Below are 27,936 nucleotides of genomic sequence, written 5' to 3'. Positions count from 1 at the left end.
AAAGTCAAATATGTGGGAAAGCTTTAAAAAATCCATATTTTTGAAACATCATCATAGTACATTGTGCTTGCAAAAGCGTTTTTGAAAGGAATTTTTACTGTAAATAATGTGAGGCTTTATGAGAAATAGTGTATTTTGCTGTGAGATGAAACACTATATTAAAAAGTGTGATTAAATGGTACTTGGAAAGAAATTCTCAAATTTAAAAGCTCAAACTTGAAAGCTTTTGACAATAAGTTCACTTTTAGTTCAGTTTTTGTTACTGCAAATGGCTGAAGTCAGAATAAAAAAAAACATTCTCAGGAAAGTGTGAAAAGTTTAATGGCTCACTATTGAACTACTGAATAATAAAATTTAAAAGCAGAAAGTATTAGATATTTTTAATTACTGATACTAATATGTACATAACATATATGAATTCTGTACCATAAATGATGTCTTAAAAATATGTAACTTTATAATATCAGAGAAAAAACTTCCCTAAAATGTGAGAAGTTTTAGATTATACTTTCTTATGCCAGCAAGAACCAAATGTTTGACTATAAGAATTTAAAACAATAAAAATAAATTTCCAATAATATACTTATCTAAATAGCAATTAGAACTGGAGAAACAAAAGTACACTACAAAATAACTTTACAGACTCACCAGATAACTGTGCTATTCTGATAAATTTGAAATCTTAATGAAATAATTTTTTTCCTTAAAAAAGTAAGTTATTTTCAATCTTAAAAAGGTCACTTGTGGTTTATAAATGCAAAGTGATCTAAGACATAAATGTTAGAAGATTACTCAATAAATTTATTTTGTGCTCATATACAAAAATAAAATTCAACTTAAACTCTGGTAAAAGTTTTATAAATTTTAATTAAGAAAAGAGCTTCTAATTAAAGAAGAGCTCCATTATTATATATAAACCATATTATTTTTGACAGAGGAACTACAAGACTATCAAACAAAAATCTAGCAAAATTCTGTAAAATAGTTGCTACATACAAGTAATATAAAACACAACAGTTTCATGGAATATTAGCAATAACTTGGTAGGAAGTAACGTGGAAAAATTACCCCACCTTATCAGGAGTAGTGATTTATGATTGACAAGAATTGATTTTCATATGCATATATATATATATATATGTTGTTCTCTCTATATTATATATTAGTATACTGATTATATACTATAATTAGTATATATAGTGTCAAATGAAGTTGAAATAATCTAAGAATTACATGGATATATTGTTTAGATGTTCCTTTGTGCTAAGAGCTGATATTTGGCTCTTGTTTTCATTGGTGAGGGAGTACCCTTGAGTTGCCTAACATTTCTGTAACTTTATTTTGATATTTTAAGTTAATTGCTTAAAAATTCATAGGCAATGTCAGAAGGAGCCTGATCCTATCTATTCCATCACCTAACTCTATTTCTACCTCTGCCACCCCAAATCAATAAAAGGAAACAAACCACTGTCACGTGCAATAACTTATGAATATAAAAAAATTATCATATAGTGAGCAAGAGAAGTCAGGTACAAAGCTGTACATATTGTACAATTTGCAAAACTCAGAAGCAAGCAAAACTAGTCTGTGGCTAGAGAAATCAGAAGAGCAGATGCCCTTGGAGATAATGGAAAATTGATTAGAAAGAGCTCAAGGGCTCTCTATGGGTGGTGAGAACATTCTGTTTCTTGATTACTACTCATGGCAACATGCTAATATACCTTCATTAACCTGAACCTGATGATTAAGTGGGGTGCAACTTATTTGTGCAAGTTACATTTCCATCAGATCTCCATAAAAGGATATGTTTAATATGCTCAAAATTTATATAGCTCAATTCCAAAATGTCAAAATTTTAGGGAAATTAATATTTTTATTAAAATAGGAATGAGGGAATTGTATCACTGCAATTTTGTGAACAATCTGGTCTAGTGTGCCACTTTGTGAGTGGTACTACCATCACAACCACAAAACATACCTAGTCATAAAATTAATTAGAAAAAGAAATATTTATATGAAGGGAATTACTAGGTTTTAATAACAGGCCAAAATGAGATCTGGTTAAAATAAACATGCCATACTCCTGAATAGGAGTACTCAATAATGTAAATATAGCAATTCTTTTGCAGTTAATTCCAAAAGCTTAGTGTCACTGCAGTGAAATTTCAAATGGTATTTACATGTTGATTTTGAGAACGCATTTCGGAATTTCACATTTAAAAAGTAATTGCATAACAATTCTTAAAAAGACGAAAATGTGAACTTCCTGGTAAAAAGTGTAAGTAAGTTATAAGGACACTGCAACTAAATTCAAGCATTTCTAGTACAAAAATAAACAAACCACTAATGAAATAGATTTTTTTTTGTACCGGGGTTCGAACTTGGGCCCTTGTGCTTGCAGGGCAAGCGGTGAAACCACTGAGCTAAATCCCCGGCCCCACTAATGAAATAGAATTCAAAGCACAAAAACATGGACGTAAATGAATATTAAGTAAACATCCCTTAGTAGTGACCGGCTAGCTCAGCTTTAGCACTGACAGTTTCATCTTTCAAACTCTTCAACCCCAGAAACACAATCCCACAAATACAATTGATTAAAAAAATTTTGCTAGTGGACAAAATTTCTATTCAACATTTCCATTTAATGAATATGACGCTTTGTTTTTTTTTTCGGTACTGGGAATTGGGTCCTTGTGCTTGTGAGGCAGGCAGCGGAACCACTGAGCTAAATCCCCAGCCCGAATACCATACTTTTGATACGGCAATTACAGGAAAATGCAGCTCAATAACTAATCTGTTAATTTTATACATTGATCTTTACAGAGTTGATAACTATTACTGGTATCAACGTGAATAAAAAATTATTTCTGATTTGTCTGAATGTGGGCAATTTAAGGCAGATTGAATGTATTATTAAATGAGGCTCATTTTTGGATGAGATTTTAGTTTGATGCAATGATGAAGCTTAGGGAAGTGTGATGAGCTAAGCAGAGTTCTACAGAAAACTGATGCTAAGCATGCAGTTCATGGTGGAAGAACTTGATTGTGTGCAGTCCCTAGCTGATTCCGACTCATCTGTCTAGAAGTCTAGTACATGTAGCCCTGCAAAGCACACACTTGATAAAGGCACAAGATCCCAATGATGAATGTAACTGTACTGTATACCTAAAATGTACCAATAAACTAAATAGAAAAAGCACACACTTGATAAAGGCACAAGATCCCAATGATGAATGTAACTGTACTGTATACCTAAAATGTACCAATAAACTAAATAGAAAAAGCACACACTTGAGGCATGACTCATTAGTGTTATGCTAAATTAATTATTTCAAATCAAAAGAGAAAGGATGAAAAATTTGATATTTAGCATGATAACTGGCTAACTCTACAGAACAGTTTAAGAGATCAATTTTTCCCAAAGCGAAATCATGAGAAAAAGTTTATAACACATTTAGGGCACATGTTTTTAAAGCATAATGATAAAAGCAGAAACTAAAAGCAAGAACATTAATTTTATTACAAAAAAGTAAATTGATAAATGATATCTCAAAAGATAGCCTAACAAATAGTTCTTCCTTTAGAGATATATACCAAAATATTTATAGATGAAATAATATGAATAACAATTGTGATTCACTTTAAAACACGTAATCTTGGGATGGCATTGCAGAAGGCTGAATGGGTTGGAAAAAAATGAGACTGATCATTAACAGATAATTTTTAAAGCTGAGTGATCATTACATTGGGCATTCGTGATCTCTGTCTTTGTGTGTGTGTGTGTGTGTGTGTGTGTGTATACACACACATGCTCTCTCTCTCTCTCTCTCTCTCTCTCTCTCTATATATATATATATATATGCCTATAAATTTAAAAATAAGAAACAACCAAAAGCAAAGGGTTAATTTTGCATTGGGAAAAATGATCTGGAAAACCTGTAATTAGCCATTGGTTAAGTGATCACAATCTTAAAATTTCATTAGAAATCAATAAGCAAGCTAGTGAAAAATGGGTAAAGGCTATAAACAGAAAATATTTTTAAAAGACTAAGGTTGTCAGATATATTTAAGATTTTTATTTTTTTCGTTGTGGTTTTCTTGTATATTCTATTCTATTTATTTATACAGTGAAGTTATGCGGTTTTCTGTGGTTTCCCCCATAAAAGAAATATATTTCCAATCTCATTAGCATGCCTCTCAAGCATCTGTCCGAAGTGTTGAGCTGATTCACTTGTGTCACTGTTTAAGTATGGTAACTATCCTAGTGGTCACTACAAACTACATTTTAGTGCTAAGGACAAGACAGGCAGAACCTCCTGTCACATTCTTTTGCTCACTACACCGTTATGTATTATATATGCGATACTTTCTAGCTAAAGGATTTCAGTGACTAGTATCTCAAATATACACATAAGAGCATGCTATAAAGAAGTCCAAGAAACAGAAATTGAAACTAAAAATGTGGCCTTGTCAACAGAGGCTTATGAAGCGATCAGTGTTTCCCTACTTCCCATGAGACAAAGCTTTACTTCATCTTGTCCACTGTATTCTCATCCTCTTCTGGGCAGTAGCTTCAGTTTTTCCCCTCCTTCTCTTTTCCTTTCTAATTCCCTCAGTGTCAAAATCCATGGAAACTTTCAGATGTGTGCCTTTTCACAGTATAGACTTCTCAGGTGAAGAAACAGATTATGTTACTCTTACAGTGTCAAAAATCTTCAGATATTGTAAATTAGGAAGAAAACACTCTATGTTAATGATTCTACTATGGCCTTTCTACAGAGTGCCTCCAAATGATTTCAATTTAAATAGCTCTTGGCTTTATCAAAATAGTGATAGAAATGTGTTGCGTTGGTAGTGTTCAATAAGAAGAAAGCTTAGGAAAAAATGGTATGTATCCAGTTTCTAGTATATATTGGGAGGGTAGGGTTTGTCCTTTTATCCTCTCAACTCCCTGTGTGGTTGAGGAAACTGCAGTGTAGCTGAGATCATGCACATCTAGAGACAAGATCTGACAGTGTTACAACTTTGTTGTATTTGGCTAAAAAGCTAGGCTGCTTCTTGTAATTTACCCTTATATATGAAGACAATGAAAGCGGAAGTAAGTCTATTGAACACATGAATCTCAAGGTTTTAAGAATATGAGAGTTTTACAGAAATATATATGTATAACCAGTTCTTCCCTCTCAAATGAAGCATGAGTGTCAGTTTTGAGAAAATAAGATAGAATGTACTTATTCTACAATAATACTCTGCTTTTTATGTCTTCATTCATTGACAAGTACTGCTGAAATACTTGCACTGTACTCTTTATCTCGGCTTACTAAGTCCATGTTAATTTAGAATTTCTCTTTTTATTTGATAAAAAGAAGGGAAATTCACCAGTATGATAATGTGAACAATAACAAGAAAAATAGAACATTACCTTTTGTGATATTTTCTAGAAATTCAGAGTCTTTGCAGTATAGTTATTTACGTGGTAAGAATTGTGTCTTGTTAATGATTCCCCTTTTTAATGAAAGCCAGCTTTTGTCTTTTAATCATTGATTTGGAAAACTGTCCTGTTTTCAGACAGAACAACGGAAATTTTCCATTTACTTATTTTTGAAGTTTTACCTGCAAATGGGGGTAGGAGTAGATGCTACTCCGGGGTTGCACTCTTGGAAGATGTGGTTGCACAGCAAAGCCTCAGCAGCCGGCTGACAGAATGGGCTCACGGCTTTTAGTTCGTTCCAGGCAGTGTGGACCAGTAGCTCCTGGGTTTCCTCAGGGTTGGTGTAGGAGGTGTTGAAAAAAACAAGGGCATCTTTTGGAAGGACTGCATCACACACTTCCCCTCTGTACTGGGCGCAGTAGCCTTTGTTATCTTTGTGTGGTTTACTGAAAGAAGCAACGGACAGTGTTCCCAGTCACATGTATTTCTTGGCATTCATCCGCCTTTTACAATTTTTATTTTTGTTTGTTTATTTATTTTTTGGTGTTCACATCTGTATCACAGAAATCGGAGAAAATCATACCAGCAAATTAGTTGCAATGCGCCGTCTGAACAGTGTCCTTTTCTTTCCAGCTGTAATTATATCATCTGTAGCTACTCTAGAGGGCTGTTATGAAAGCCAAATGTGACCATGGGTGTGGAAAGCAACGGGGACTGTGAAGGACTGAATGATGTGGACATTTTTGTATTTATATTATAAACAAAATTCTCCTGCGCTTAGTTGTCAGCTCACAGACATCTTGCAAATAAGCTGATATAAACAACGAAACGGATGTGGAAAATGTATTCATGGTGATGGTTAACAAATGATGGAGCACGATAGCTACGACTCTGATCCAAGACGTTTGCAGCTTTGAAAACATGGTTTGCTTGTTATGATCGTTAAGTATCCAAATTTTGTAGAATAGTCACATTTTTGCAACACCCTCTGTACTTAGATTTTCTTCACTCACAGATTTTCCCAGAAATCCATTCAAGAAAAAAGCCACACAGGGAGGAGAGAGCGTCGGATATGGTATTAGCCTCCTTTAGTTTAATATGATCGGTCTCAATAAGTGAGACCTTTTCCTAATTCTTAAAAGAAAAAGAGGAGCTAAGTATCATCTTCAGCTTTACTATTTTCTGCTTGTATATGCGGGGGAAGTTGCTAGGTCACCCAAAGCCCTAAATGTTCTACTCTGTGGAGTGACATAAGTTTTGTTCTGAGCTCAGTTTATTGTGTGTTAATGAGTGACATAAGGGGAAAACTTATAATATTTAAGATTTATTTCTTACAATAACTGGAAATAACAAAGAGGTGATAGAAACTGCTATTGTTAATATCGTACAGCAACTTGTCCACTCACACAACATTTGAAATTACAGTAATAGCTCATACACTCCCCTGACAAGTGTTTATTCAACAGTTACTATGTGTAGGCACTGTGATGGTCTCAATACTTTCCTATGCCTTTCATCAAGTCTGTATCAGTAACAGTGACAGAGAACTCTCAAAGTGTGTTCCTATTTAGATTTGTAAAACTACTGGAATTTAGCATTTCATTATCTTTATATTAAAAAAGAAAATTAAATATATTGAAATTTGTGGGAAAATGTTAAACTGTTAAAAGATTCTACTTGAATTTGAAACAGGGATACTTTACACATCAGCATGGGCTAGACTTCAAAACAAATTTGTTAAAATAAGGTACAATGCATTCAGATAAAACAAGACATTTCTAAGAAATACAGCTATACTTTAATGTTTCATAACATAGAATCTTTAATTCTAACTAGCCCTTTTCCAGTTAGTGAGCCTGATTTTTACTGTATCAAATCATTCGCTGGAGATTTTAAAAATAAAGGTCTTTAATAAGAAAAAATAAAACTTCCATGACAACTCATTTTGGGTAAATGTGAGAAAAAAATAGAAATAGCTAATGACCCAAAAGCTAAATCCTTGGTTACCACTCCAAAAAAGTTACAAAAAGCAAAGATGCTGTGGCTTAAGAAAATGGATAGCTGATGACCAGAAATAGCTCAAAAACTTTCAAAATGTTTGATTTCTCTCTAACATGCATGAACACACACACACACACACACACACACACACACACGTACTCTCACACACACAAGAAAACATTGATATAAAAAGTTTCTTACCTCCATTCTATTAACAGGACAGGAAGTTCCAGTAGGAAATCAAATTTAAAAGGGGAGGAAAAAAGGAAGTTAGTATATTTTCATTTAATGATTTGGAGGAGTTTGATACTACTTACCTCTCATTATCTATAAAGTTCTCTGCTTCTAGGAGGAGGCTAGATACTGCATTAACAGGCAGATTGGGAGAAGGAGATTAAGAAAATAATTTCCCCAGTAGCTATATTACTTTCAAACATTGACAGCCATGGGCAGCAGCAGCCAAGGCAGAGTCTGGGTTCAGAATTTCCCTCCATTAGCTACCAGGGGACTTTAAGAAATCAGGATGTAGGTGTAGGGAAAGTGGGAAGGGTAAGGGAAAGGGAATACGGGAAAAGAAAAAAAATTGAGAAAATGAAAAAATGGAAATAAAGTATAAATGGGGAGGGGAAGAGGGGGTGAAGGGAGGCAGGACAAGGGGAAAAAATGAGAACCAAGATCTGTCATGTAAAGGTACAAGATCCCAGTAATGAATGTAACTGTACTGTATACTGTATACCTAGAATGTACCAATAAACTCAATAAAAAGAAAAAAAAATCAGGATGTGGCAGTTAAAAGACAAGACACAAGATGGGAATGGGTGAAGGAAAGGTTAGAAAACTGCTATCCTGATACATACCAGGCTGGCTTCATTCATGAGCTCATGACCAGGGCAGTCAGTCACCCAGTGTCCTGTGCTCAAAAGGCCCAGTGCTTACTGTCACTGTATGGAAATACTAGTTTTTGAACATATTCATTTTGTGCAGAGCCATATGAACTACGTAGCAGCCATAGCTACAGAGGTAAGAGCTCAATGTTTCAAGCACACTGTGCCTCTCCTCTGGTGAATTATGTGACTCTTAGCAGAAGTGGCCTGACTCAGAGTATCCCACAGCATGAGAGCCTTCGGAAGAGTGTGTGTTGATCAGCATTTCTGAATTATTCCATATTCTTTTATTAAAGGAAATTTAACTTTTTTTTTCTTTTTGGTACTGGAAATCAAACTCAGGATCTTGCACTTGCCAGGCAGGTGTGATGCCACTAAGCTAAATCCCTGGCCCGAGAAATTTAATATTTCATGTTCTTTACCAACTGCTTTATGATATTGCCGCCAAATTCCCATTATAAAAGTAAAAAATAAGCTATACTCAGAGGCTATATCTAAAGCCAATTTGCTGTATTAGAATTTCTCTGACTGTTGAGATCTAACTTCTTTTGAAGGTATTGGATTCATTTTGGCATTTTTAAGGATTTAAAATGAATTTTTCAGAGTAGGAGGTAGTCTTGAAATACAATGAATTTGCCTTTCTGATATTGCCTTTTATATTTTCAGATACTGGTGACTACAGGCTTTTGTAACCTTGGAGTCTGTGACTTTTTTGAGTCTTATGGATAAAAGACTCAAAAGACTCAAGAGTTGTTTTCTTACAAAATTATCAAGAAATCATCATTTTTGGCAAGTTGGGTAAAGAGTCCTGAAAAATTAAATAAAATAGAAAAGACAATAATGTATAATAATCTTAACATTTATAATTTATAGTAAAATAATAGCAATATGAAAATGAATCAGAACTACTCAGACATATTATCTGAAAAATGTTTAATTTTTAACTCTGAAATTTAAATGTTAGATTCAGTAGTTAAGGTAACAAATTAGGTAAACTGAATTTATACAAATTGGTTTTAGGTGAACTGATTTTGAGTGAAGTAATTGATTATAAGAGTACAGTATTCATCCTATGCAAATAGTGGTTTCTACCTGGGTGTGGTGGCGTATGCCTTAATCCTAGCACTCTGGGAGGCTGAGGTAGGAGGATCACAAGTTTGAGCCTAGCTAGCCTGGACCACTTAGTAAGACCCTGCCTCAAAACTTAAAAAATACTTTAAAGGGCTCTGGGGCGTAACTCAGGGCAGACCCTGGGTTCAATCACCCACTACTATGAAAGAAAAAACTGGTATTTTTATTCCAACCATTCACAGCATGGGACCCTTTATGATAATTTGAATTTTGAACTTTTATTTACTAGTTGTTGGCATGATCCCAGTATCTAAGGTAAATGTTATAGGAAATATGTGAACACATGCATGAGCACACACACATATACACAACTGCACATTTTCCTTGGAATGTCCAGAAGGGCATGGTCACACCACCCACCCTCCTTTGTTTCATCCCGTAGTCCCCATACCCAGGCAGATAGCTGTTGTTCTGAGTCTTTAAATGAAGGTGGAAGGGCATTGCAGTTGGAATAAGAGGCAGAGAGAAATTATTTCTCTAGATCATCTCACACTTGAATAATTTCTGTGCATATGATTATAAAATATCTAATGGAGTTTTTTTCAACTGTCTACCAATTATAGACTAGCACCTAAAGCCAAGGAAAGGTTTTAGAGATTTTTTTTTTTAAAAGTATCACTTTCTAAAAAGAACCATAATCATTCATGGCCAAGGGCAGAGTAAAAGGGTCAAGCAGTGGGGCTCCCCACAATTTAGACAGTGGGGACTGGTGAGTTTCCTGTTCATCCAGCAGGTACTATAATAGGGTGGCTGGGTTACCAAGCATACTGACCACCAGACAAAAAAACCCCAGTAGGTAAAAACTGTACACTGCCTCATTAAAGATTGAGGTTAAGAGTGGGAGATTACATGGAATCTCCCACGTCAGGATATGGTACAATATGGGAGCCTATGTGGAAAGATTCTCAGAAGGACTCATATGTTCCATGTCAGTTATTGGACACTTGCAGCACAGAAGCATTGATAGCCCATAAGAGCATTAAAATCTGGATCAGGGGGTATTGTGAGATATGGAAACCTACATGAAAAGATTCTCCAAGGAACTCAAAATGTCAGTCATCAGATAGTCGCAGCACAGAAGCATTGAAAATCTATGAAAGAATTAAAATCCTAGGCCCTGTGCCCGCTGGGTTTTAATACTGGCTCCTTCATTTATTAGCTATTTAAATTAGACATCTCCCTGACCTTCAGTTTCCTCATCTGTAAAATGGAGATAAAGTAGGCATGCACATCAACAAGTTGTGGGGTGAAATGAATTTATATGTAGGCAGCCCCAACAAAGATTGAGACCAAGGGCTGGGGATTATGTGGAATCCCCCACATCAGAGTATTGTGTGATATGGAAGCCTCTATGGATGGGTTCTAGGAAAGACTCCCATGTTCCATGTCGGTTGTCAGATACTTGGGGTACAGAAGTACTGATAACTCATGAAAGCTTTAAAATCCTGGATCAGGGTTTTGTGTGATTTGGAAGAAAGGAATGTACTTTATCATTGTTAGCATCATTATAATCATTCAGAGAAATAAGAGCAGCTAGCTGATAGAGAAAGGATTAAATTATGTCCTATTCAGGAAAAGACATCTGCCCTCTCCCCTGTAAATCCTCTTCTGTGACATGGCAGAGGAGCTTGAGAAGAAGAGAGAGGGAAGGGTGCACAACAGCAGGATCCTGTGTCTCATTTACTCTCCAAGTTCCTGGGTGAGATTGGCTGGCAGTGGACAGGGTGAAGCAGATGAGGTTAAATTGGGTGAGAGAGTAGTTTTTCAGTGAGGATCGATTAGGGTTTTGGATCTCTAAATATTACTTGAGCGTTATGGAATCTGCCAAAAAGCTTGTGATGGATTCAATCCCTGAGGGAAGAGAAGACTCTAGAAGGCATAATCCCTCAGTCTCTCAATGGTTGGAGAAAAATAACATCATTTTCTCTGTGCACTCGTCAAGTTTATATTGCTCGATATGCTGGTTACATATGTAATCTTGGATCTTTATTACTTCTTTGGTTCCTGCTGAATTTATGAGTCATTCAAAGCTGTTCCTCAATTCATGATGGACTTTTAAAAAACACTTTTAATACAGATCACAGGATGAGCCAGTAGTGAGCGAGAAAATTTAGTCCTTTCCTAGATGAGTTGCTTAGCTTGGGACAGAAGCCCACATGCTTCTAGCACTGAGGAAAGCTGGATTTCTTCGTGATACATCCCCTACTGCACTCAGAAATAAGAACCAGCAGACCAGTAGGTGAGGATAAAGGAAATATCAAAATACATACAAAAGTTTCAGGACTCTAACCACCAGAAGAATAAGCAGACAATAGCTAAATCAGTTTCACAGATTTAACACCTGTTTTCATGGAGGGGAAAAAAATAACCTAGCAGGTTCCCTCTATTTTTGTTGAAACAGGCAGGTTGGTCTACAGGACTCTCATTTTGATCATCTTATAGATGTTGCCAGTGCTGTCCACGCATTTTTAATCAGATTAGCATTCAGATTTTACTGAACTGGGGAAGAGACATGCAAAGAATCTCTAATCAGTGAAAATTAGCAAAGGGTATGAAAGAGGTGGGACAGAGCTCTCCATCACTGTGGAGCTCTGGGGAAACAGTCACCTATCGGCTCAAAATCTCATGGCAATTCTGCCCCTGTACCAGGAGAGCAGATAGAAGGGGACCTCAGGAAATTCTTTTGGGAGGAGTAAAAGCAGATTCTAACAACAGCTGAGCAGAGAGGCTCCTTGAAACACAAGGGAGGTAAGGTAACATACGTGAAAAAGCCCTCATTGTAAGATGTAAAAGGAGGGTTCAACAGTGTGAAGATGAACAAGTGCCAGAGAGAATCTAGACATAGCACCTGGGAGGGGGCCAGGTGCTGACAAATAAGCACGGAGAAATGAAGTTAAGCCAAGGGTGGTAGGGAGTTTCTAGACTAGTGCGAGAATCAGGAGGTGCCCTCATTCACTGGGCTTCTGCGTGTTTCTTACAAAAATTTCTGTAGCCACGTTTTCTTTTCTTTCTCCCTTTTTCCCCCTTTCTGGGAGGGGATGAGGAAGGGACCAAAGAACAAGTTATAAACAAATGATTTTGCCTCAAAACTAGGCTTTTTAGAAATTCCAAAATGTTTTGACAGTCATTAGTATTTGTAGTATCTTTTAAATTATCTGGTAAATTCAGTAAAACTTTGGCCCTCTTCTGAAACATACTTCTATTCTATTAGAAGAAAGCTGCCTGGTTATAAAAAAAAACCAAAAAAAAAAAAAACCATGCTTACCTTTTGTGCCTAACTGCAGAACATCTGGTAACCATTAAGTGAGGCTACTTACTGACTGTTACTCATTTATTCTTTCCCCTTTTATTAAAACAAAAACAAAACACTTTTAATCAGTTTAAAGCCAGATAAATCCACCTGAAATGCCAGGCACGTTGTCTGTTTTGTTGATAAGAACACTCTCTACACATGGTGGTTGAAATGCAGTCGTTGAGGGATTGTGTGTGTTCCTTCTAGGTCCAGCACTGGAGGGAAATGGTAGTGTGACTACCAGACACGAGAAAGAACGTACGATACGGCAGTGCATTCAATCATCTCTATCAGTTATGCTGTAGAGCTCAAAGATCTGTTTTTTTTCTGTAAGACTGTTAAACTTTTTCTGAAATACTTCAAATAAAACTATGTGGTTCTTTTTATTGACCAATAATGAATATCAAGGTCATTAAAAGATCAGGGAATGCTGCCATTCACATTGGGAGTCTTCAGTGCTACCACGCTAGATGTTTTACTACTGCCCATTTTTGGTGACCCTACAGACATTCATTTGATTTCAAATTGAGACCAGAAGTCCCAGATCCTGTGGTTAGTCCAAAGAAGAGATATTACAGGCAATGCAGGCTTTGGTACATGGGGAAGGGCTACCCTTAGAGGAAGGATGTGACCACAGATTCATCCTTGCTCCTAAATTCTGGATAAGCACAGACAGAACTTGGGACCTCACTGTCTGATAAAGGGCCTTATTAATCCATTGAACATAGGAAATACAAACATCTATGCTACTGTCATGAATCCCTGAGTCTATTTCAGTGGCTCTTCGGGAGTTCTCATCATAAAGAGAAGGCAAATGGCCAGAAAACCAGCCTCCTAGTGAGTTTGAATGGCAACTTGAGCCACTGGGGTTGTGACTAGAAGGGAAATTCAACTTCCTCATTTATAGGGAGAATTTCCAAGAGTTTTTCTGACTCCTTTTGATGACCAACAACAAATGTAAATGACTCAGAAGGAAGTATATCACATTTCTCAAACAATGCCTAGGGATTTGAGCAGACACATGGAAGCGGTTTGGGCTAATCTTGATTTTCTTTTGTCCTTTAAGCCCTAAGAAATATCATTAGACATACTCCTAAGCACTAAACCAGCTCTTTCCAATTTCCAGTTTTCCCGCTGGGTTGAGTAAATACACAGATGGGGTCCAATCTTCCAAGCGAAACACAGGCTGTGACAGAGGAGGTTGTTGGCTACAGAACACAAGGGAAACATGGATCTGGCTGAAATGAGAGATGGTGGAGTCTGGGGCAGGAAGCATTGCCAGAATGGTGAGAGGAGGAGGCCTCATGTCTGACTGAAGCCCTGGACCTCTGGGCCAGCCCCACTGGAGGTCACAGGAGAGAAAGCTCAAAGCAGAAACAGTGAAAGCATATGCCATACCCAAGCTCTGGGAGATCTGTGGAGAATAAGACCATGCTTGTTTAAAATGCTCGTTTCCTTTTTCATAAGACTGGCCTCACTTCTCTGAAATATTGGCCTTCGTAATACCCCAGAGTTGGGAGATAGTTTCCTCAGGAGTGCCTTCTTGAGGCATTCAGCAGATCTGACAAGAAAAGGTCAAAGAGAGGAGGAGAAAATGACAGATGCCTCATGTAGTTCAGAGGTCTTGTTTGATTTCACATAAATCCTTAGATCTCCTTAGTTCTGCTTGGGGGAATTTTGGGAAAGTTGGGGTGTGAAATCCCTTAAGAGTCAGTGATACCCAAACAGAAATGTAGGTGAGGGATTAAACAAAGAAGTTTTGGATATTCTTATGAATTAAGGCTGGGAATAACACTAGATATATAGCAACTTTTGAATTCATAAACATATTTATGATTTATCATATATTGTGTAGATCTTCTAAGTTTTCTTTTCCAGGTTTCATCTAAACTCCTACTTCCTTACTTGATCCCCAACACTGCAATACTGATTCTACATATGGACTAATTGAAGTGGTGTTCATGCAGTTCAAAAGAGGGGCAAGATTCCAGGTCTAATTTTAGGATTCATGCTGTGTGCTTTATTCAAGTTCCTTGATGACCCCTTAGCAACTATTATAAATATACCTCTATCCAGGGTGGTTTCTAGTCTCACTTTTAGGTCCCAGTTTTCCCCCTACTCTAAAATTGACCTCCATACCATACTGTCAGCAGGTATACTGTCTAGTAAAATCATTTCTGATTCCAGTCTACACAACCATTGTCCCTATTGAGGTGACCACTCCTCATCTGCATTCAGCTCTGCTGCTACATGTCAGCCTATGCACTATTCTCACTATCCCTTGCCTCATGAAATTTCCACTGTTGTTTTTCCCATGCTGAGGTTGCTGATTGGTCCTTCTCCCCAGGACATTGCCTTCTTATGCTAATGGTCTCCTACCTTAAAGCTCTTTCCACCACCCAAAGATACCATTGTGTTTTCAGGATCACGGAGTGCCCTGCTGGTGTATTGCACTTAACAAAGTTTGACAGGTTCTCATGGGAACTAGGACAGGGTGGAGAGATGAGGTCGATATGTGTACTATGGTGGCAGTCATGTTCTTAGTCTTAAAGTTCATGCCCACAGGATAAATATACCTTTGTATGGAGTAGCTATAACCATTTTATGAGGTTCCCTCCTTCTTGGTAATAACATTACCTCCTTAACTATCTCTGTACTTACGACAACTAGGTTCTGAAGGTTACCACACTAAAGGAGAATCCCTGACCAATCCTTTTGCTATGGCATGTTATGGAAAGGAGAAAGACAAAGTGATGGCAAATTTGGATGTATGTTTTACATAATGTTTTTTCAGGACTAAAGTCTTAGAATAGGCATATAAATTACCAAAAAAAAAAAAAAGAAGGAGTTTTAAAACTTATTTGAAATACTAAAAGGAAAACAGCAACTGTGCCCTGACATCCCATGGTTACATTAGTATAAACTCAATAGCATGACATGGTTGGGTAAAGGGCAGAATTCAATGAGCAAGTTTGCTTTTTTTCTTTGATGTTCTGTACCTTGAAAGGGACCCAGAAGTTTCTTTAGGCCCCAAGAAGAATAATGAGAGAGCTGAATTAGGATTCACCAGGCCTGCTTTAGAGCCACAGTAGAGACAGACGGGATGACCTTATGGCCAAGGCTGTAGAGTGGACTCTAGACGGAAGCTTAGTGACAGATCTGGCTGAGGTGCAGGGACTCTGGTGCTCCAGAAGGGACCTGAAGGGGCTGAGTCAGTCAGAGAGGCCTTTTGGGTCGCAACTACGCCAAGAGATGAAGTCATAAGTTCCCCAGCTGCAGATGTCACCAGTTACCAGGGGAATTCAGAAGACACTACTGAGTCAGAACAAGTCCTACTCTCCCTGCCATCTATGGGAGAGATGGAAGGAGGAGGGGAGAACGAGTTCTGGCATGGGGTTCTCTCTGAACAATGGAAAAGTACTGGAAATGAGATTCTTATTGATTTTTTTCCTCTGCCTAGTGGAGGTGTAGGTACAGTTAAATCGGATAAATTTATGTGCTACTACTTAAGTGCTTATATGTAAATGTGCTCTTTCTCTTTCCCATATCTGAATATATGTGCATAAGATATATTTAAAGATTTATACAGACAAATTTTCATTTAATAGGTTTTGATACAATAAAGCAAAGATGGTGAGGCTAGATTAATTCCCGGTAACTCAAAGGCATCAGAAATTTTAAGTATTTTATTACCTCTGGGGCTTTTTCACATTCTTATACTTTGATTCATTTATACATTATTGTTTGTTATACACACCCTTCTCAAAATCTCAAACACATTTTTTTCTACCCCACTGTGATGTATAAGAACTTACAAGTCTTATCTATTCTTGCAGTCCCACGCATAGCTCCTCTTCTCTCTGTACAAATCACTGTTGCTGTGCAGAGCATCATGGACTCCTGGAAGAGTCTCCTAACTGCTTGCCATGCCTCCTGTCCCTTTGACATTCTCTCAGCTTTTAATTTGCTAAAGGATATATCTGACGTGTTTCCTCTAATAATTACATTATTCTCATCAATGGACAAATACATCAAACCTAGTCAGCTCTTTATAAGCTGGCCAGAGCCCACATTTCAAATCTATTCCCCGACTTTCCACCCCATTTCAGTCTCCACTGTGCTCTAGTCAACGGAATTCTGGACACATTTCAACCTATGTATCTTACAACCACATCTTCTGTTCCAATGGTAACTCTCTCAATGATTCTCTTAAATTCCGCCTCTCTTCTGTGCTGTTTTACTCTGTCTATATTTCTGCAGCACAACATTCTTTGTGTCATGGTGTGTGTGGCAAACCTCTCTTTTAGAGGGAGAGCCCCTGGAAAGAAGGACCCATTTATTTTTATTTCTTACTCTGCCAGATACCATGAGCCACAGCCAGTATAGTGAATAAATATGCATGTGAAAGTGCTTTGTAAACATCAAAATGCTGTGCAAATAGTAATTATTTTATCATTATTTGTTTAGTTTACTTTTAGTGGTCTTGTCGATCTCTGAAAGAAATGATTTTCCATGACTGATATGATGTCTGAAGACACTGCAAACCAGACACATCCCTGGAAGAGATGGTAGAGGGATCCTCAGGGGTTTTGGAGGCTGCTCTTTCTTTCCTGTGCTCCCTCACAGGGCCAACCATGTCCAGGGCTTCATGTATATTTCTTTATTCACTTCATAGTAAAAATCACTAACAAAATTGGTAAGTTCCCCATCAGAGAAGATCAAAGAAGTGGCACTGTAATAAGAAAAAGGCTCTGGGGAGCTGGCCCTGGGCACAGGTTCCACTAGTACTTTCCTTACACATCAGGCTAAGCACTTCTTTGCTGATCCTTGGATTGATGGCCAGCTATGAATATAACAAGCCTGGTATTTCCTGATACAGGGATCATTTCCATCTCTAGGAATTCCATAAATGTTCTCAGAAGCCCGGGGGACATTTAAATTTTAAAAATAAACCTTTATAATGTAACATAAATATCCTAGAAATCCATTTGTCAGCCTTCTTTTTTTCCTTAAAAATACCTTTAAGTCCTGTTGTCATCTGCATAAAACAAGAAAGGAAAAAACCCACAAAAATCATGCTCACAGGTGAAAATGCCCTCAAGAAACAGCCACTGCAGAAATTGGCTCAGCCGTGCTAGGTATTTGCTGACTTATTATTTGAGAGCCTTGGAAAGTTTAGTTAACTCAGTATGAGGAAAAAGAAGAGAGAGAGGAGAGAGGAAAGGAAAAGGAAATGAAAGAAAGAAAAAGAAGGAAGGAGGGAAGAAGGGGAGGGAGAAAAGAAAAGGGAGGGGAGGATGGAAGGAGGGAGGACAGGAAGCGATGAGGGAGTTAGGAAAGTGAAGAGAAAAAGAGAAGAGAAGTGTTGGCTGTTGTTAGCTGCTACTGGAAGCAGCGAGAATAAATGGACTAAGTGTATTTCATCCTTCAGTAGGCTCTGGCTTCTTCGTGGGAGCCCACTACGGTCAAGAACTTTGCACTGTTCAATCATCCCAAAACATAACTCCTGGAAGTTGTTACTTTAACAGTGAGCCCTTAAGACAACAAATCAGCCAGCATCCATATCAGTCGTCTCTGGGGTGGCTGCATGGTACAGGAAATAGTCCAAAGTAGACAAGAGCCAAAAAGTTAAAGATTTTCCCCAATGCCAGATGCTGTGGGATAGAACAATTCTCCCCTCTCCGAACAATGCAAGCATGCAGACCCATCCTACCTGCTATGCTGATGGTGGCTGCTGCCTTTGCAGTACTGTGTTTCTCTCCATGTTTATTGGTAGCTATGCAGGTGTAGAGTCCTGGCTTGGTGATAAACAGCTGCAGTCTTGAATCAATCACTCGGTCTTTCACACTCTCTTGAATGGACCCAGAAGAAACCTGAGGGAGTAGGGAAAATTTAAAAAAAATGGAACTAGGTCAAAGATTTCCTAATATACTGCATCTATAGACTAGAAGGAAAAAGTATTAGTTTTATGACTAAAAGACATAGAGTAGATTGCAAAAGTAGCCAAACAATTTCCATCCCTATTCCCATGATTTTACAGTGTGACTTTGTAGCTATTCCCTTAAGCAGTACTTTTCTCTACACTCTGCATCTAGATCAGCTGAGCAGTGACTTGTAAAGTTCTTGCACACTGGCTTGCTTTCTTTTGGAATCTGTGGCCTCCCATGAATGAGCCAGAGCTAGCCTGCTAACCGACAAAATACACATGGCTCATTTATCCCCACTGCTTTCAGTGGGAGCCAACAACAACCAACAAACATGCAAGTAAGGCTCTTCAGGATCAACTGGCACCCAGTGAAGTTGTTGATCATAGGAGCCAAGCCAGCCAAAATCAGGAAATCTTGACCCAATCAGGAAAACCATCCAATTGATCCATGGTCTTATATCCATTAATGAACAATCACTGTTTTAATCCACTAAATGGGCTGCTTTGTGATATAGCAACAGATAACTAATACAAGGTATGAAAGATATGCTGTGTGGATCTTCCAAGATGTGCCCTCTATAGCATGAAGACAGGGCCATCAAGTCTGAGGCTTTGTAGTCTTCCAGGCTTATTTTCATAACACTTGATCATTTTTTTTCAAGCTGCATATCAGATAGATAGATGGTACCAAACAAAATGATGCCTATTTCTGAGGCATGACATAAATAATTCTGGACTACTTGAACCAGAAAGTCAAATGTCCCTGAAGAGCGAGAATATCAACATTATGTTAGTACTAATTGGACAGGTTAATTTAGATAAGTGCTTATTTGTTAGTCATCCAATGTGTCTAACTCTGTGATAAAGACACTGCCCAACATGTTTTATTATTCTACAGAGTTAGAATTTGCATCTTAGTTGGTCTGGCACGAAAGCCTGTGCTTTTAATCATTATGTTTCCTGGTCATCCCCTGTCCTACAAGAGAACAAATGATGAATCATTAGAAAACAAAATAAGCTGGGTGCAGTGGCTAACACCGGAAGTCCCATCTACTTGGGAGGCTGAGACAAGAGGATCCTAAGGTAATGCTCATCTGGTCAATTTAGAGAGAACTTGTCTCAAAATAAAATGAAAGCATATATTAAAAGGGCTATGTATATAACTCAGTGCTTGACTAGAAAGTGTCAAGGCACTTGGCTTAATCCCCAGTACTGCAAAATAAAAGGCAACAAATAAATAAATACAGGAAAGAAAACAAGTGCAGCAGCAATATGTTCCCATGGCCATAGTGTACTGCACCACCAGAGGTCCAAAGTAACAAGATCAACTGACCATTGACTGAAACCTCTGACACCACGAAAAATTGATTTTCATAAGTACTTTGTCACAGGGACAAAAATCTTATTCAACACAATAACATTAACAAATCAACCAGCCATGAACAAAGTAAATACCTGAAAAATGTCACTCAGGGGATATCATTGAAAGTGGTAGTTCTTCCTTCACTGTTTTCTTAACTGCACCATTTATTTTTAAGTGATTATTCTTTCATTATAATTATTTAAATGAGGAAAAAATGCTGGCAGTTTGAGAGAAATTTGAGTGAATGACAGTTTAGGAATTGGCCCTTGATGTGCCTTAACCTCATTTTGGAGGTGGGGAGCTGGGGACCATAGTGGCACGAGTTTGACTGCCTTGAATCTCAAAGCAAAGATTCTTCTGTTCCAGGAGTAAGGAACAAAGCCAAGAAAGAAGAATTTGGAGAAAGCGCTTTTATTCTTTACTTTACTATTTTCCACAAGAAGATTTTCACAGACTAGCAAGGGGAAGAAAAGCCCTAATACCAGTTTTCCTTCTAGCCGCAGGTGGTCAAATATCCCTGGCATTGGAACTGTTCTGTAGCAATTAGGCAGCAGAAGTTTGTTCAATTTTTTCTTTGCCTTTTTATTCTACCCTCTCTAGTAGCCTCCATACCTATGCAAAATTAGTTAAATACCTATGCATCAGTTCGCCTTAACTAGAAAAACTAACCAGGTAAAATCAAGTATGGTGGTATTTTCTCCAGATAAGCAGCCTGGTCTCTATGGGAAAGTGGCAAAACAGAAAATATCATTGATAGTTATAAAGTGAGTTGGGAATTCCAACTGAATTCTTCATTATTATTTTAATAGAAGTCTTATATGTTATGGGTGTCCAAATTAAATTTAAAAAATTGAACAACTTGAAATATAATTTTATACTTGCCCCGAATTTTAACAAAGCAGCAATAAGGGGAAAAAAAGCCAAAGACTGCAAATCTTTATGTTCAACACAATTTATGCTATTTTGTGTGTTCTTTATAAAGATAATATCTTTCCAGTTTACATAAGTGAAATCTGTAAGGTGCTGTTTTCCTCCTTTGCAAAACTGGTTTTCTCCTTCAAGAAGTAGGGCTTTGCAATATTTTAGAAGAAACTCAGAAACAAATATTCCACTCAAGGTCGATGAAACTTCCACTATTTTCATGTTCACACATCAGAGAGCCATTCTTAAGTCGCTCTTCAAGGTCACTGAAAACATTCTTTGTAGGAAAGAGAAGCAGTTTTCAAGCTGCCTGACCTCTCTTCTCCTGGACTTCATCCAGGTGCTGAAATAGTTCAGTGAGGAGACCAACAAGTCACAGGGCTCACTGCTCCATGACGATGCGACTTCTAAGTGCTTCTCCTCATGTATCTAGAGGCCTTGCCTGCTTCATGGGTGACTCATGCGCAGCACGCATTGTTAGTCATAGTTTGAATTTGTTTTTCTTTCTTCGTGGATCACCCCGACCAACAGTTTAGTATTTTTGAAGATCTAAAAATAAAAACAACCCTCTGCCCTCCATTTGAATTCTTTTGCCTCCCCCCAGGTTTTGAAGATCAAAAGGATGAATGCAAATTATTACTTCGAGCTTTTACCAAGGTATGGCTAAGAAATACAGGGCACTATTGGCTATTCATATCTATGAGTTCTGTATCTGTGGATTTAACCAACTGTGGATTAAAAACATTTTAAAAAATTGTATTCATATTGAACATATACAGACCCTTTTTGTTATTATTCCCCAAACAATACAATTTAATATTTATCCACATAAAATTTACACTGCATTAGGTATTACAAGTAATCTAGGGACGACTTGAAGTATACAGAAGGATGCACACAGGTTACATGCAATTATCACATCATTTTATGAAGGGAATTGAGCATCCAAGGATATTGCTACTCATGAGGGTCCTAGAAACAATCTCCATCATTACTGAGGGTTACTACACTTAATTGAAGTGGCTATATTGGATACTTGCATTAAGTACATTTTTTTCTCCAAGCCATTCGGGAATACTGACCAGAAGGAGCTACATAAATAGCTCTCTGCTCTCAGTTACAGTGCACTATTTTTTTCTGCAATAGTGCTGGCTTTTAAGTTGATGGATATGTTAATTTATTTAACTATAGTAATCCTTTCATTGCATATATGTATATCAAAACATCATGGTGCATACCCTAGATCTAAATAGTAAAAACTAATAAAATAAAAATTTTAAGAAGACAGTAAAATAAGAAGTTCTCTCAAATAGATACACTAATTAACACCTGAGATAATATGTATAAAAAATTTTTGAAAGTGATAAAGGAGTACAGACCTGTGGGATATTTTTTATTATCATTAATACATTAATTATGCTTTCTTGAGAGAATCTGCTTACAGCTATGGATAACCTGGTAACTTCTTGACTGGACTTTAGTACAGGAAAAATTCTGAAAGGTACTTTGGCCTCAGTGTAGCTGCCTTGCAAACAGTTCCAAGTGGCTGAGAACATTTTGTGAAACTGCTAGAAAGAGGCCTTGTAGGATACATATGCAAAGAACTATGATAATGTCTGTCCATGCATCATATATAAAAGGATGACAGAGAGATATTTCCATATTGTTTCTAATTTACATTGCCGAAAATATTGGTTTCTTTCAAATTGGCTGCTTAATTGTCTTATATAAGACTTCTTACAGATAAAATGGTGCCTTTAAAAAATCTGCATAAAATATAGATAAGCCTCCCTGTAAGAATATTCAAAATTACAATCTTTAAATTAGATAATTTATCTATTTATTTTACAAAATTTTGTCTAATAAATGAAGATATTTTAAGGATTATGTTTATTGTATAAAGTAAGAAAGTCACTTAAATTTTTTAAATTTTTAATTGAATGCCTAAATAATACATATCATTATTATAGCTTTAAATAGATCTGCTTATTTTAAAAATGATTTTCTTTTTAAAAAGTAAGATCTATAATAAATTTAAATTTTAAAAGGTAAGATCTGTTCTATCTTTACCTAATTATTTTGTGCAATATTGTAGAAGAAAGGGAGTATTATCAGTCCCTCTGAAGTTCTGTGACTGGATTACAAATTTCCCTGAAAAATGAATGCCATTTGCATAGGAAGAAAGCAAAATGTTTTTTTAACCATTTTGGTGTATATTTCTTAACTTTCTTTAGTTCTGGTTATTTAGAATTTTAGTTTACTGCTATGTACATAAAGGGAGAAAAATAAGCATTTCCATTTTTAGCAGCCATATACTTAGCAGAGAGTTAAGAGTTTAGATCACTAACTCCTGCATAGTTGAGAGCCACAGTTCAAACTCTGCTCTATTCTGTGTCAAAATCTCTGCTGAATTATTCCATATAGACTTGTTATATATAAGTATTCTGATTTGCCATCTCTAAAGCTCACATACCTTCCATTCTGCCCAAACTATATCAGAGTTGTGAGTTCCTTCATGTTCCCCTACATAGACTTTCTGGTTTGCTACATTTATGACATTCAGTGCCCGAAATGGCCTTCATTTCCTATGATTTGCGTCAGTATGGGTGAAGTAATCTCCATTTCATTTTGACTTGGGGTATATTACCAAGACCTTGGCTGAAAAATTGGTAAACACTGACTATGAGAACTATGAAAGTACCTTTACTTTCTTCCTGGAGGAAAGTCACTATTTATTTTACTCTTGTTTGAGAATCAAAGTCATAGATCTTTTTTACTTTCTCTTTTGGTGAGCCACAAATTGAATATTAAATTAGAGGTCTCAATAAGTCCAAACTAACTCCAGCTATCCTCCTTTTATGAGTCCTGAAATTGAATCCAGGGCCTTCACACCAAGCTACATCCCCAGCCCCTTTCTGTATGTTTTATCTTGAGATAGGGTCTTGCTAAAGTGCTAAGTTGCCCAGGCTGGGCTCAAACTTAAGGCCTTCCTGCTTCAGCTTTCCATAGTGCTAGGCTTACAAGCATATTCCACCACCCCTGGCTTGAGTTTTTTTAAAAAGCATACATATTTCTATTTTCTCTATTACTATTTTCACACAGGAAGGTAAATTAGCAAAGTCACACTGTCAATCCCCCAATTTCTTTAGGATTCTTTAGAGTACCTTGAGAGACTGAAGACAATTGCAGTAGCTTCTACAGAAAAGCCATAAAACACATTGCCTAAAACAATTCAATTTCAATGGACAGTTGAAGGGTCATTAAAGAGGTAAAGAAGAGCAGGGACTATCAGTTACTTCGTAATAACTTTACAAAATTTGAGAATGTTAGCACCGACGTCATATTAGATATCATCTTTGACAGCCACCGGACATTTGTCAGTGTCATTATCAACATGAGAATACCTATGTCTAAATGGCGAATGGACTCCCTCCTAATCACATTATTTGAAAAGTGGCATTAACCGCTTAAGCCCCCAGCTTCCCATCTAATTCTCATTCTGTCATGGCTTCAGTTACAAGCTGACAACGGAGCATTCTTTTTTTTTTTTTTTTTTTTTTTAATTTTTGGTACCGGGGATCGAACTCGGGTCCTTGCGCGCTTGCGAGGCAGAAGCGGAACCATTGAGCTAAATCCCCTGCCCAGCATTCATTTTTTTTATGTACGGCATTCCGAGGGGATACAGGAGAGACAAATAAGATGAACCGATTTTAATAGCTAATTGTGATAAAAATGTTTTTAAGTATCAGAAAAGGAAAAAAAAATACTTTCAGTAAAATCAGCAGTAGTGAAAGCAATAATGAATGAATTGTAGGCACTGGAGGCTTGTAAAGGAATACAAGGCATTCCTTGTTACTGAGGTAGCCGTAGAATTTGGCATCCTTTCCCTATTTTACAACCACCACCACTCTAGCACACTTTGTTTTCCACACCCTTCTAACCCCTCCCCTTCTTCTTTCTGTGCTCTGTGTCCCGGTCTCATCTCTCCGAGCTACAACCAATACGTTTTCTTACAGAAGCTGCATTTTAGGGACAAGGGACTTGGGTGCAGAGTGGAGCATGACCACCCCACCTCGCATTTGGGGTGTTAGGGATGGAACCCAGGGCCTCAAACATGCTAGCCGAGTGGTGTACTACTGAGCTGCACCCCCAGCCAGAGAACATCACTTTTCTGAGATTGCTTTTTTCCAGTCTAACTTTTCCATATATTTTTGCTTAATGTGGTATGACTGACAAATACAAATTGTATGTATTTAAGGTATATGACTTGATGCTTTGATATATACGTATAAACGTTATGAAATGATGGCTAACCTGTCCGTCACCTCACATAATCACCACCCATGTGTATATGGTAAGAATACTTATGATCTACCCTCTAGTAAATTGCAAGTATACAACACTGTTGATTATACTTACTGTGAGGTGAGGTACGTCAGATCTTCAGAACTTATTCATCTGCACAACTGAAACTTTGACCCTTTGAGCCAATATCTTCCCCTCTTCACTACCTTCCGACTCTGGTCAGCACCTTTGTGCTTTCGTGAGTTCAGTATTTTAGATTTATTCCACATACAAGAAGGATAGTGCCAGATTGGTCTTTCTGCACCGACTTCTTTCACTTAGCATCATGTACTCCATGTACATCGGTGCTGAGATACCTTTGAATAATGGGGCAGATCTGGGCAACATTACTTTCAGTGTCCCTCTTCCTCTCCCTTCTATCTTTCTGCAACTGTAGGTTGTTTAACTTTATTTAAAATAGTATACTGCCGGACATGGTACAGAATGCCTGTAATACCTCTGGGAGGCCGAGGCTGGAGGGTGGTGGGTTCGAGCCCAGCCTGGGCAATTTAGCAATGGAACAAGAGACCCTTTGAGAAATTAAAGGAGGGTGGGGGGCAGCTAAGGATGTAGCACACTGCAAAGACCCTGAGTTTAATCTTTAGAACTGGAAAAAATACACTAATTAATTTGTGGCAATGGTTCAAGGTTACCATTTTTTTTCCTCATTGAGTTTATTGGTACTTTTTAAGTATATAGTACAGTTACATTTATTATTTGTATCTTGTACCTTTACATGACAGGTCTTGGTTCTCATTTTTCCCCACACCCCTGCCCTCCCTTTACCCCTCCAACCTTCCATATTTACAAAGACTTTGTTTCCATGTTTTTCATTTTCTCATATTTTTTCTTTCCCTTATTTCCTTTCCCCTACCCTTCCCACTTCCCCTACACCTTTAGCCCTTTTCTTCCTATTTCACATTGTCAGTTATACAATTTGGATCTTATTTACACTTTTAGCTTTTCACATCAGAGAAACTATTCAGTATTTACCGTGTGTGTCTTATTTATTTCACTTAAGAGTATGGCCTCAATATGCATCCATTTTCCTAGGAATGACTCTAGTTTCTCATTCTTTATGGCTGAGTACTACTCCTTTTTATAGAAAACTCACATCTTCTTTACCTAGTCTCCAACTAATGGGTAATTGGGCCGTTTCCAAGTTTTAGCTATTACAAACTGTGCCGTTGTAAACATGGGTGAGCATATATCACTGTGGTATGATTCTTTTAATTCTTTTGGAAAGATATCCAGCAGATGGATAGATGGGTCAAATGGAACCTCTAGTCCCAGCTCTTTGAGGTATCTCCATAGTGATTTCCACAGTGGTTGCACCAGTCTGCACTCCCACCAACAATACAGAAGGGTTCCTTTCTCCCCACAACCCCACCAATATTTGTTATTGTTTGATTTCTTGATAGCAGCCATTCTTTCTGGGGTGAGGTGGAATCTCAGTGTTGTTTTCATCTGCATCACTCGTATGACCAGTGAAAGGTTACCATTCTTACATACTACAAAACATTTTAAGCCTGATGAGAAGTTACTGATGAAGTCAAGTTTTTATGTTCTGTTTTGCTTTCCAGAATATTTGCCCTTGCTTTAGTTGCTGCTATTTAGTTGCTACTATTTAGCTGCTATTTACAACAGTATGAAGAAGAGAGAAATCAAAAGCATTAGGGATAAGAACTATGTTGTGAAAAAACACAGTGGGATTTTGGGGGCTTTTCCTTGTAGTTATCAATGTGCCAGGATGCATGCACATAAAGAAAAGGTCACATGGAGATCCAAGATGGTCTTTGAAGCTGTCTGCAAGCCCAGAAGAAAGGCCTCACCAGAAACCACTTTGCTAGCACCTTTTTCACCCAGTGAAAAAATAAATTTCTTCAATCTAAACTACCACATCTGTGCTGTACAGTAACAGTAGCCCTAGGAGACTTATATAATCCTGGAGAAGAGAAAGTGGATATACAACAATTTAAGTGCCTAGTGGAATGTGCCTCAGATTGGACAGAAATAAAATTTAATATGATTTCAATTATAACAGAAGATTTTGCCTGCCTATAAGGGAAAAAAAGGTCCCCATTTTCTTGTGATACCAGCTTGCGACCCTCCTGGGCTTTTAAAATGCTATTGTTAATGTATTATAGAATGATCACATATGTTTACTAGACCTAACTACCACAAAGTTGGCGAGAAACTATCTGGTAGGTGATGGAAAATAGCAACAGCCAAGTGTGCTTAGAAGACCTGTCAAGGATTGAGCTGTTTAGTAATGCTTAGAGCCATCCTCACACATCCAAGGGTCTGAATTGGACATGCATCTATCAACTCTTTAAGGTGTCGAAGTGTCCTTTATAGGACCAGCTACAGTGTTGGCACAATGTCCCCTGATGAACAGTGAAGACTTAAAGAGATAACAGCTCATCCTTTAGCCCACTAAAGGATAGACCATTCTCAGTTTTGAAAATGGATGCAGTAATCTTGAATCTAAAAATAGAGCAAATTGAAATGGCACAATTAAATAAAAATTCAATATTATCAGAAATAAAAGTATGGTTCTACTTAAGGAAAAACTTCAAAATAAAGCCAAAAAAACCCCGTTCATAAAAAATTTATATAGTCGGCGATGAGATATATATATAT

General features: G+C 37.3%; 1 protein-coding gene across 2 annotated transcripts in view; it reads right to left on the bottom strand.

Annotated features, from left to right (window-relative positions):
* Musk (muscle associated receptor tyrosine kinase) overlaps positions 1-27,936 on the bottom strand; it is a 115,836-nt gene that overhangs the window by 15,447 nt on the left and 72,453 nt on the right. The window contains exons 1-4 of one of the 2 annotated variants that reach the window (XM_033759097.1): positions 23,423-23,458; positions 18,453-18,612; positions 7,634-7,640; positions 5,614-5,877 (exon numbers count right to left, since the gene is read on the bottom strand). Coding sequence is in view for 1 of the 2 variants with exons in the window: in XM_033759098.1 (XP_033614989.1) it covers positions 5,614-5,877; positions 7,634-7,640; positions 18,453-18,612 (431 nt within the window). In the remaining variant the exon portion in view is untranslated. Of the gene's footprint in view, positions 1-5,613; positions 5,878-7,633; positions 7,641-18,452; positions 18,613-23,422; positions 23,459-27,936 lie in introns of those variants that run through there. The other variant, XM_033759098.1, reaches the window with a different exon arrangement.

Source organism: Fukomys damarensis, unplaced genomic scaffold (genome assembly GCF_012274545.1).
Source record: "Fukomys damarensis isolate Sample0158 unplaced genomic scaffold, DMR_v1.0_HiC HiC_scaffold_36, whole genome shotgun sequence".
In the NCBI taxonomy this organism is placed as follows: domain Eukaryota; kingdom Metazoa; phylum Chordata; class Mammalia; order Rodentia; family Bathyergidae; genus Fukomys; species Fukomys damarensis.
Note: the sequence above shows the minus strand (reverse complement) of the source record. Positions and strands in the feature narration are given on the sequence as shown.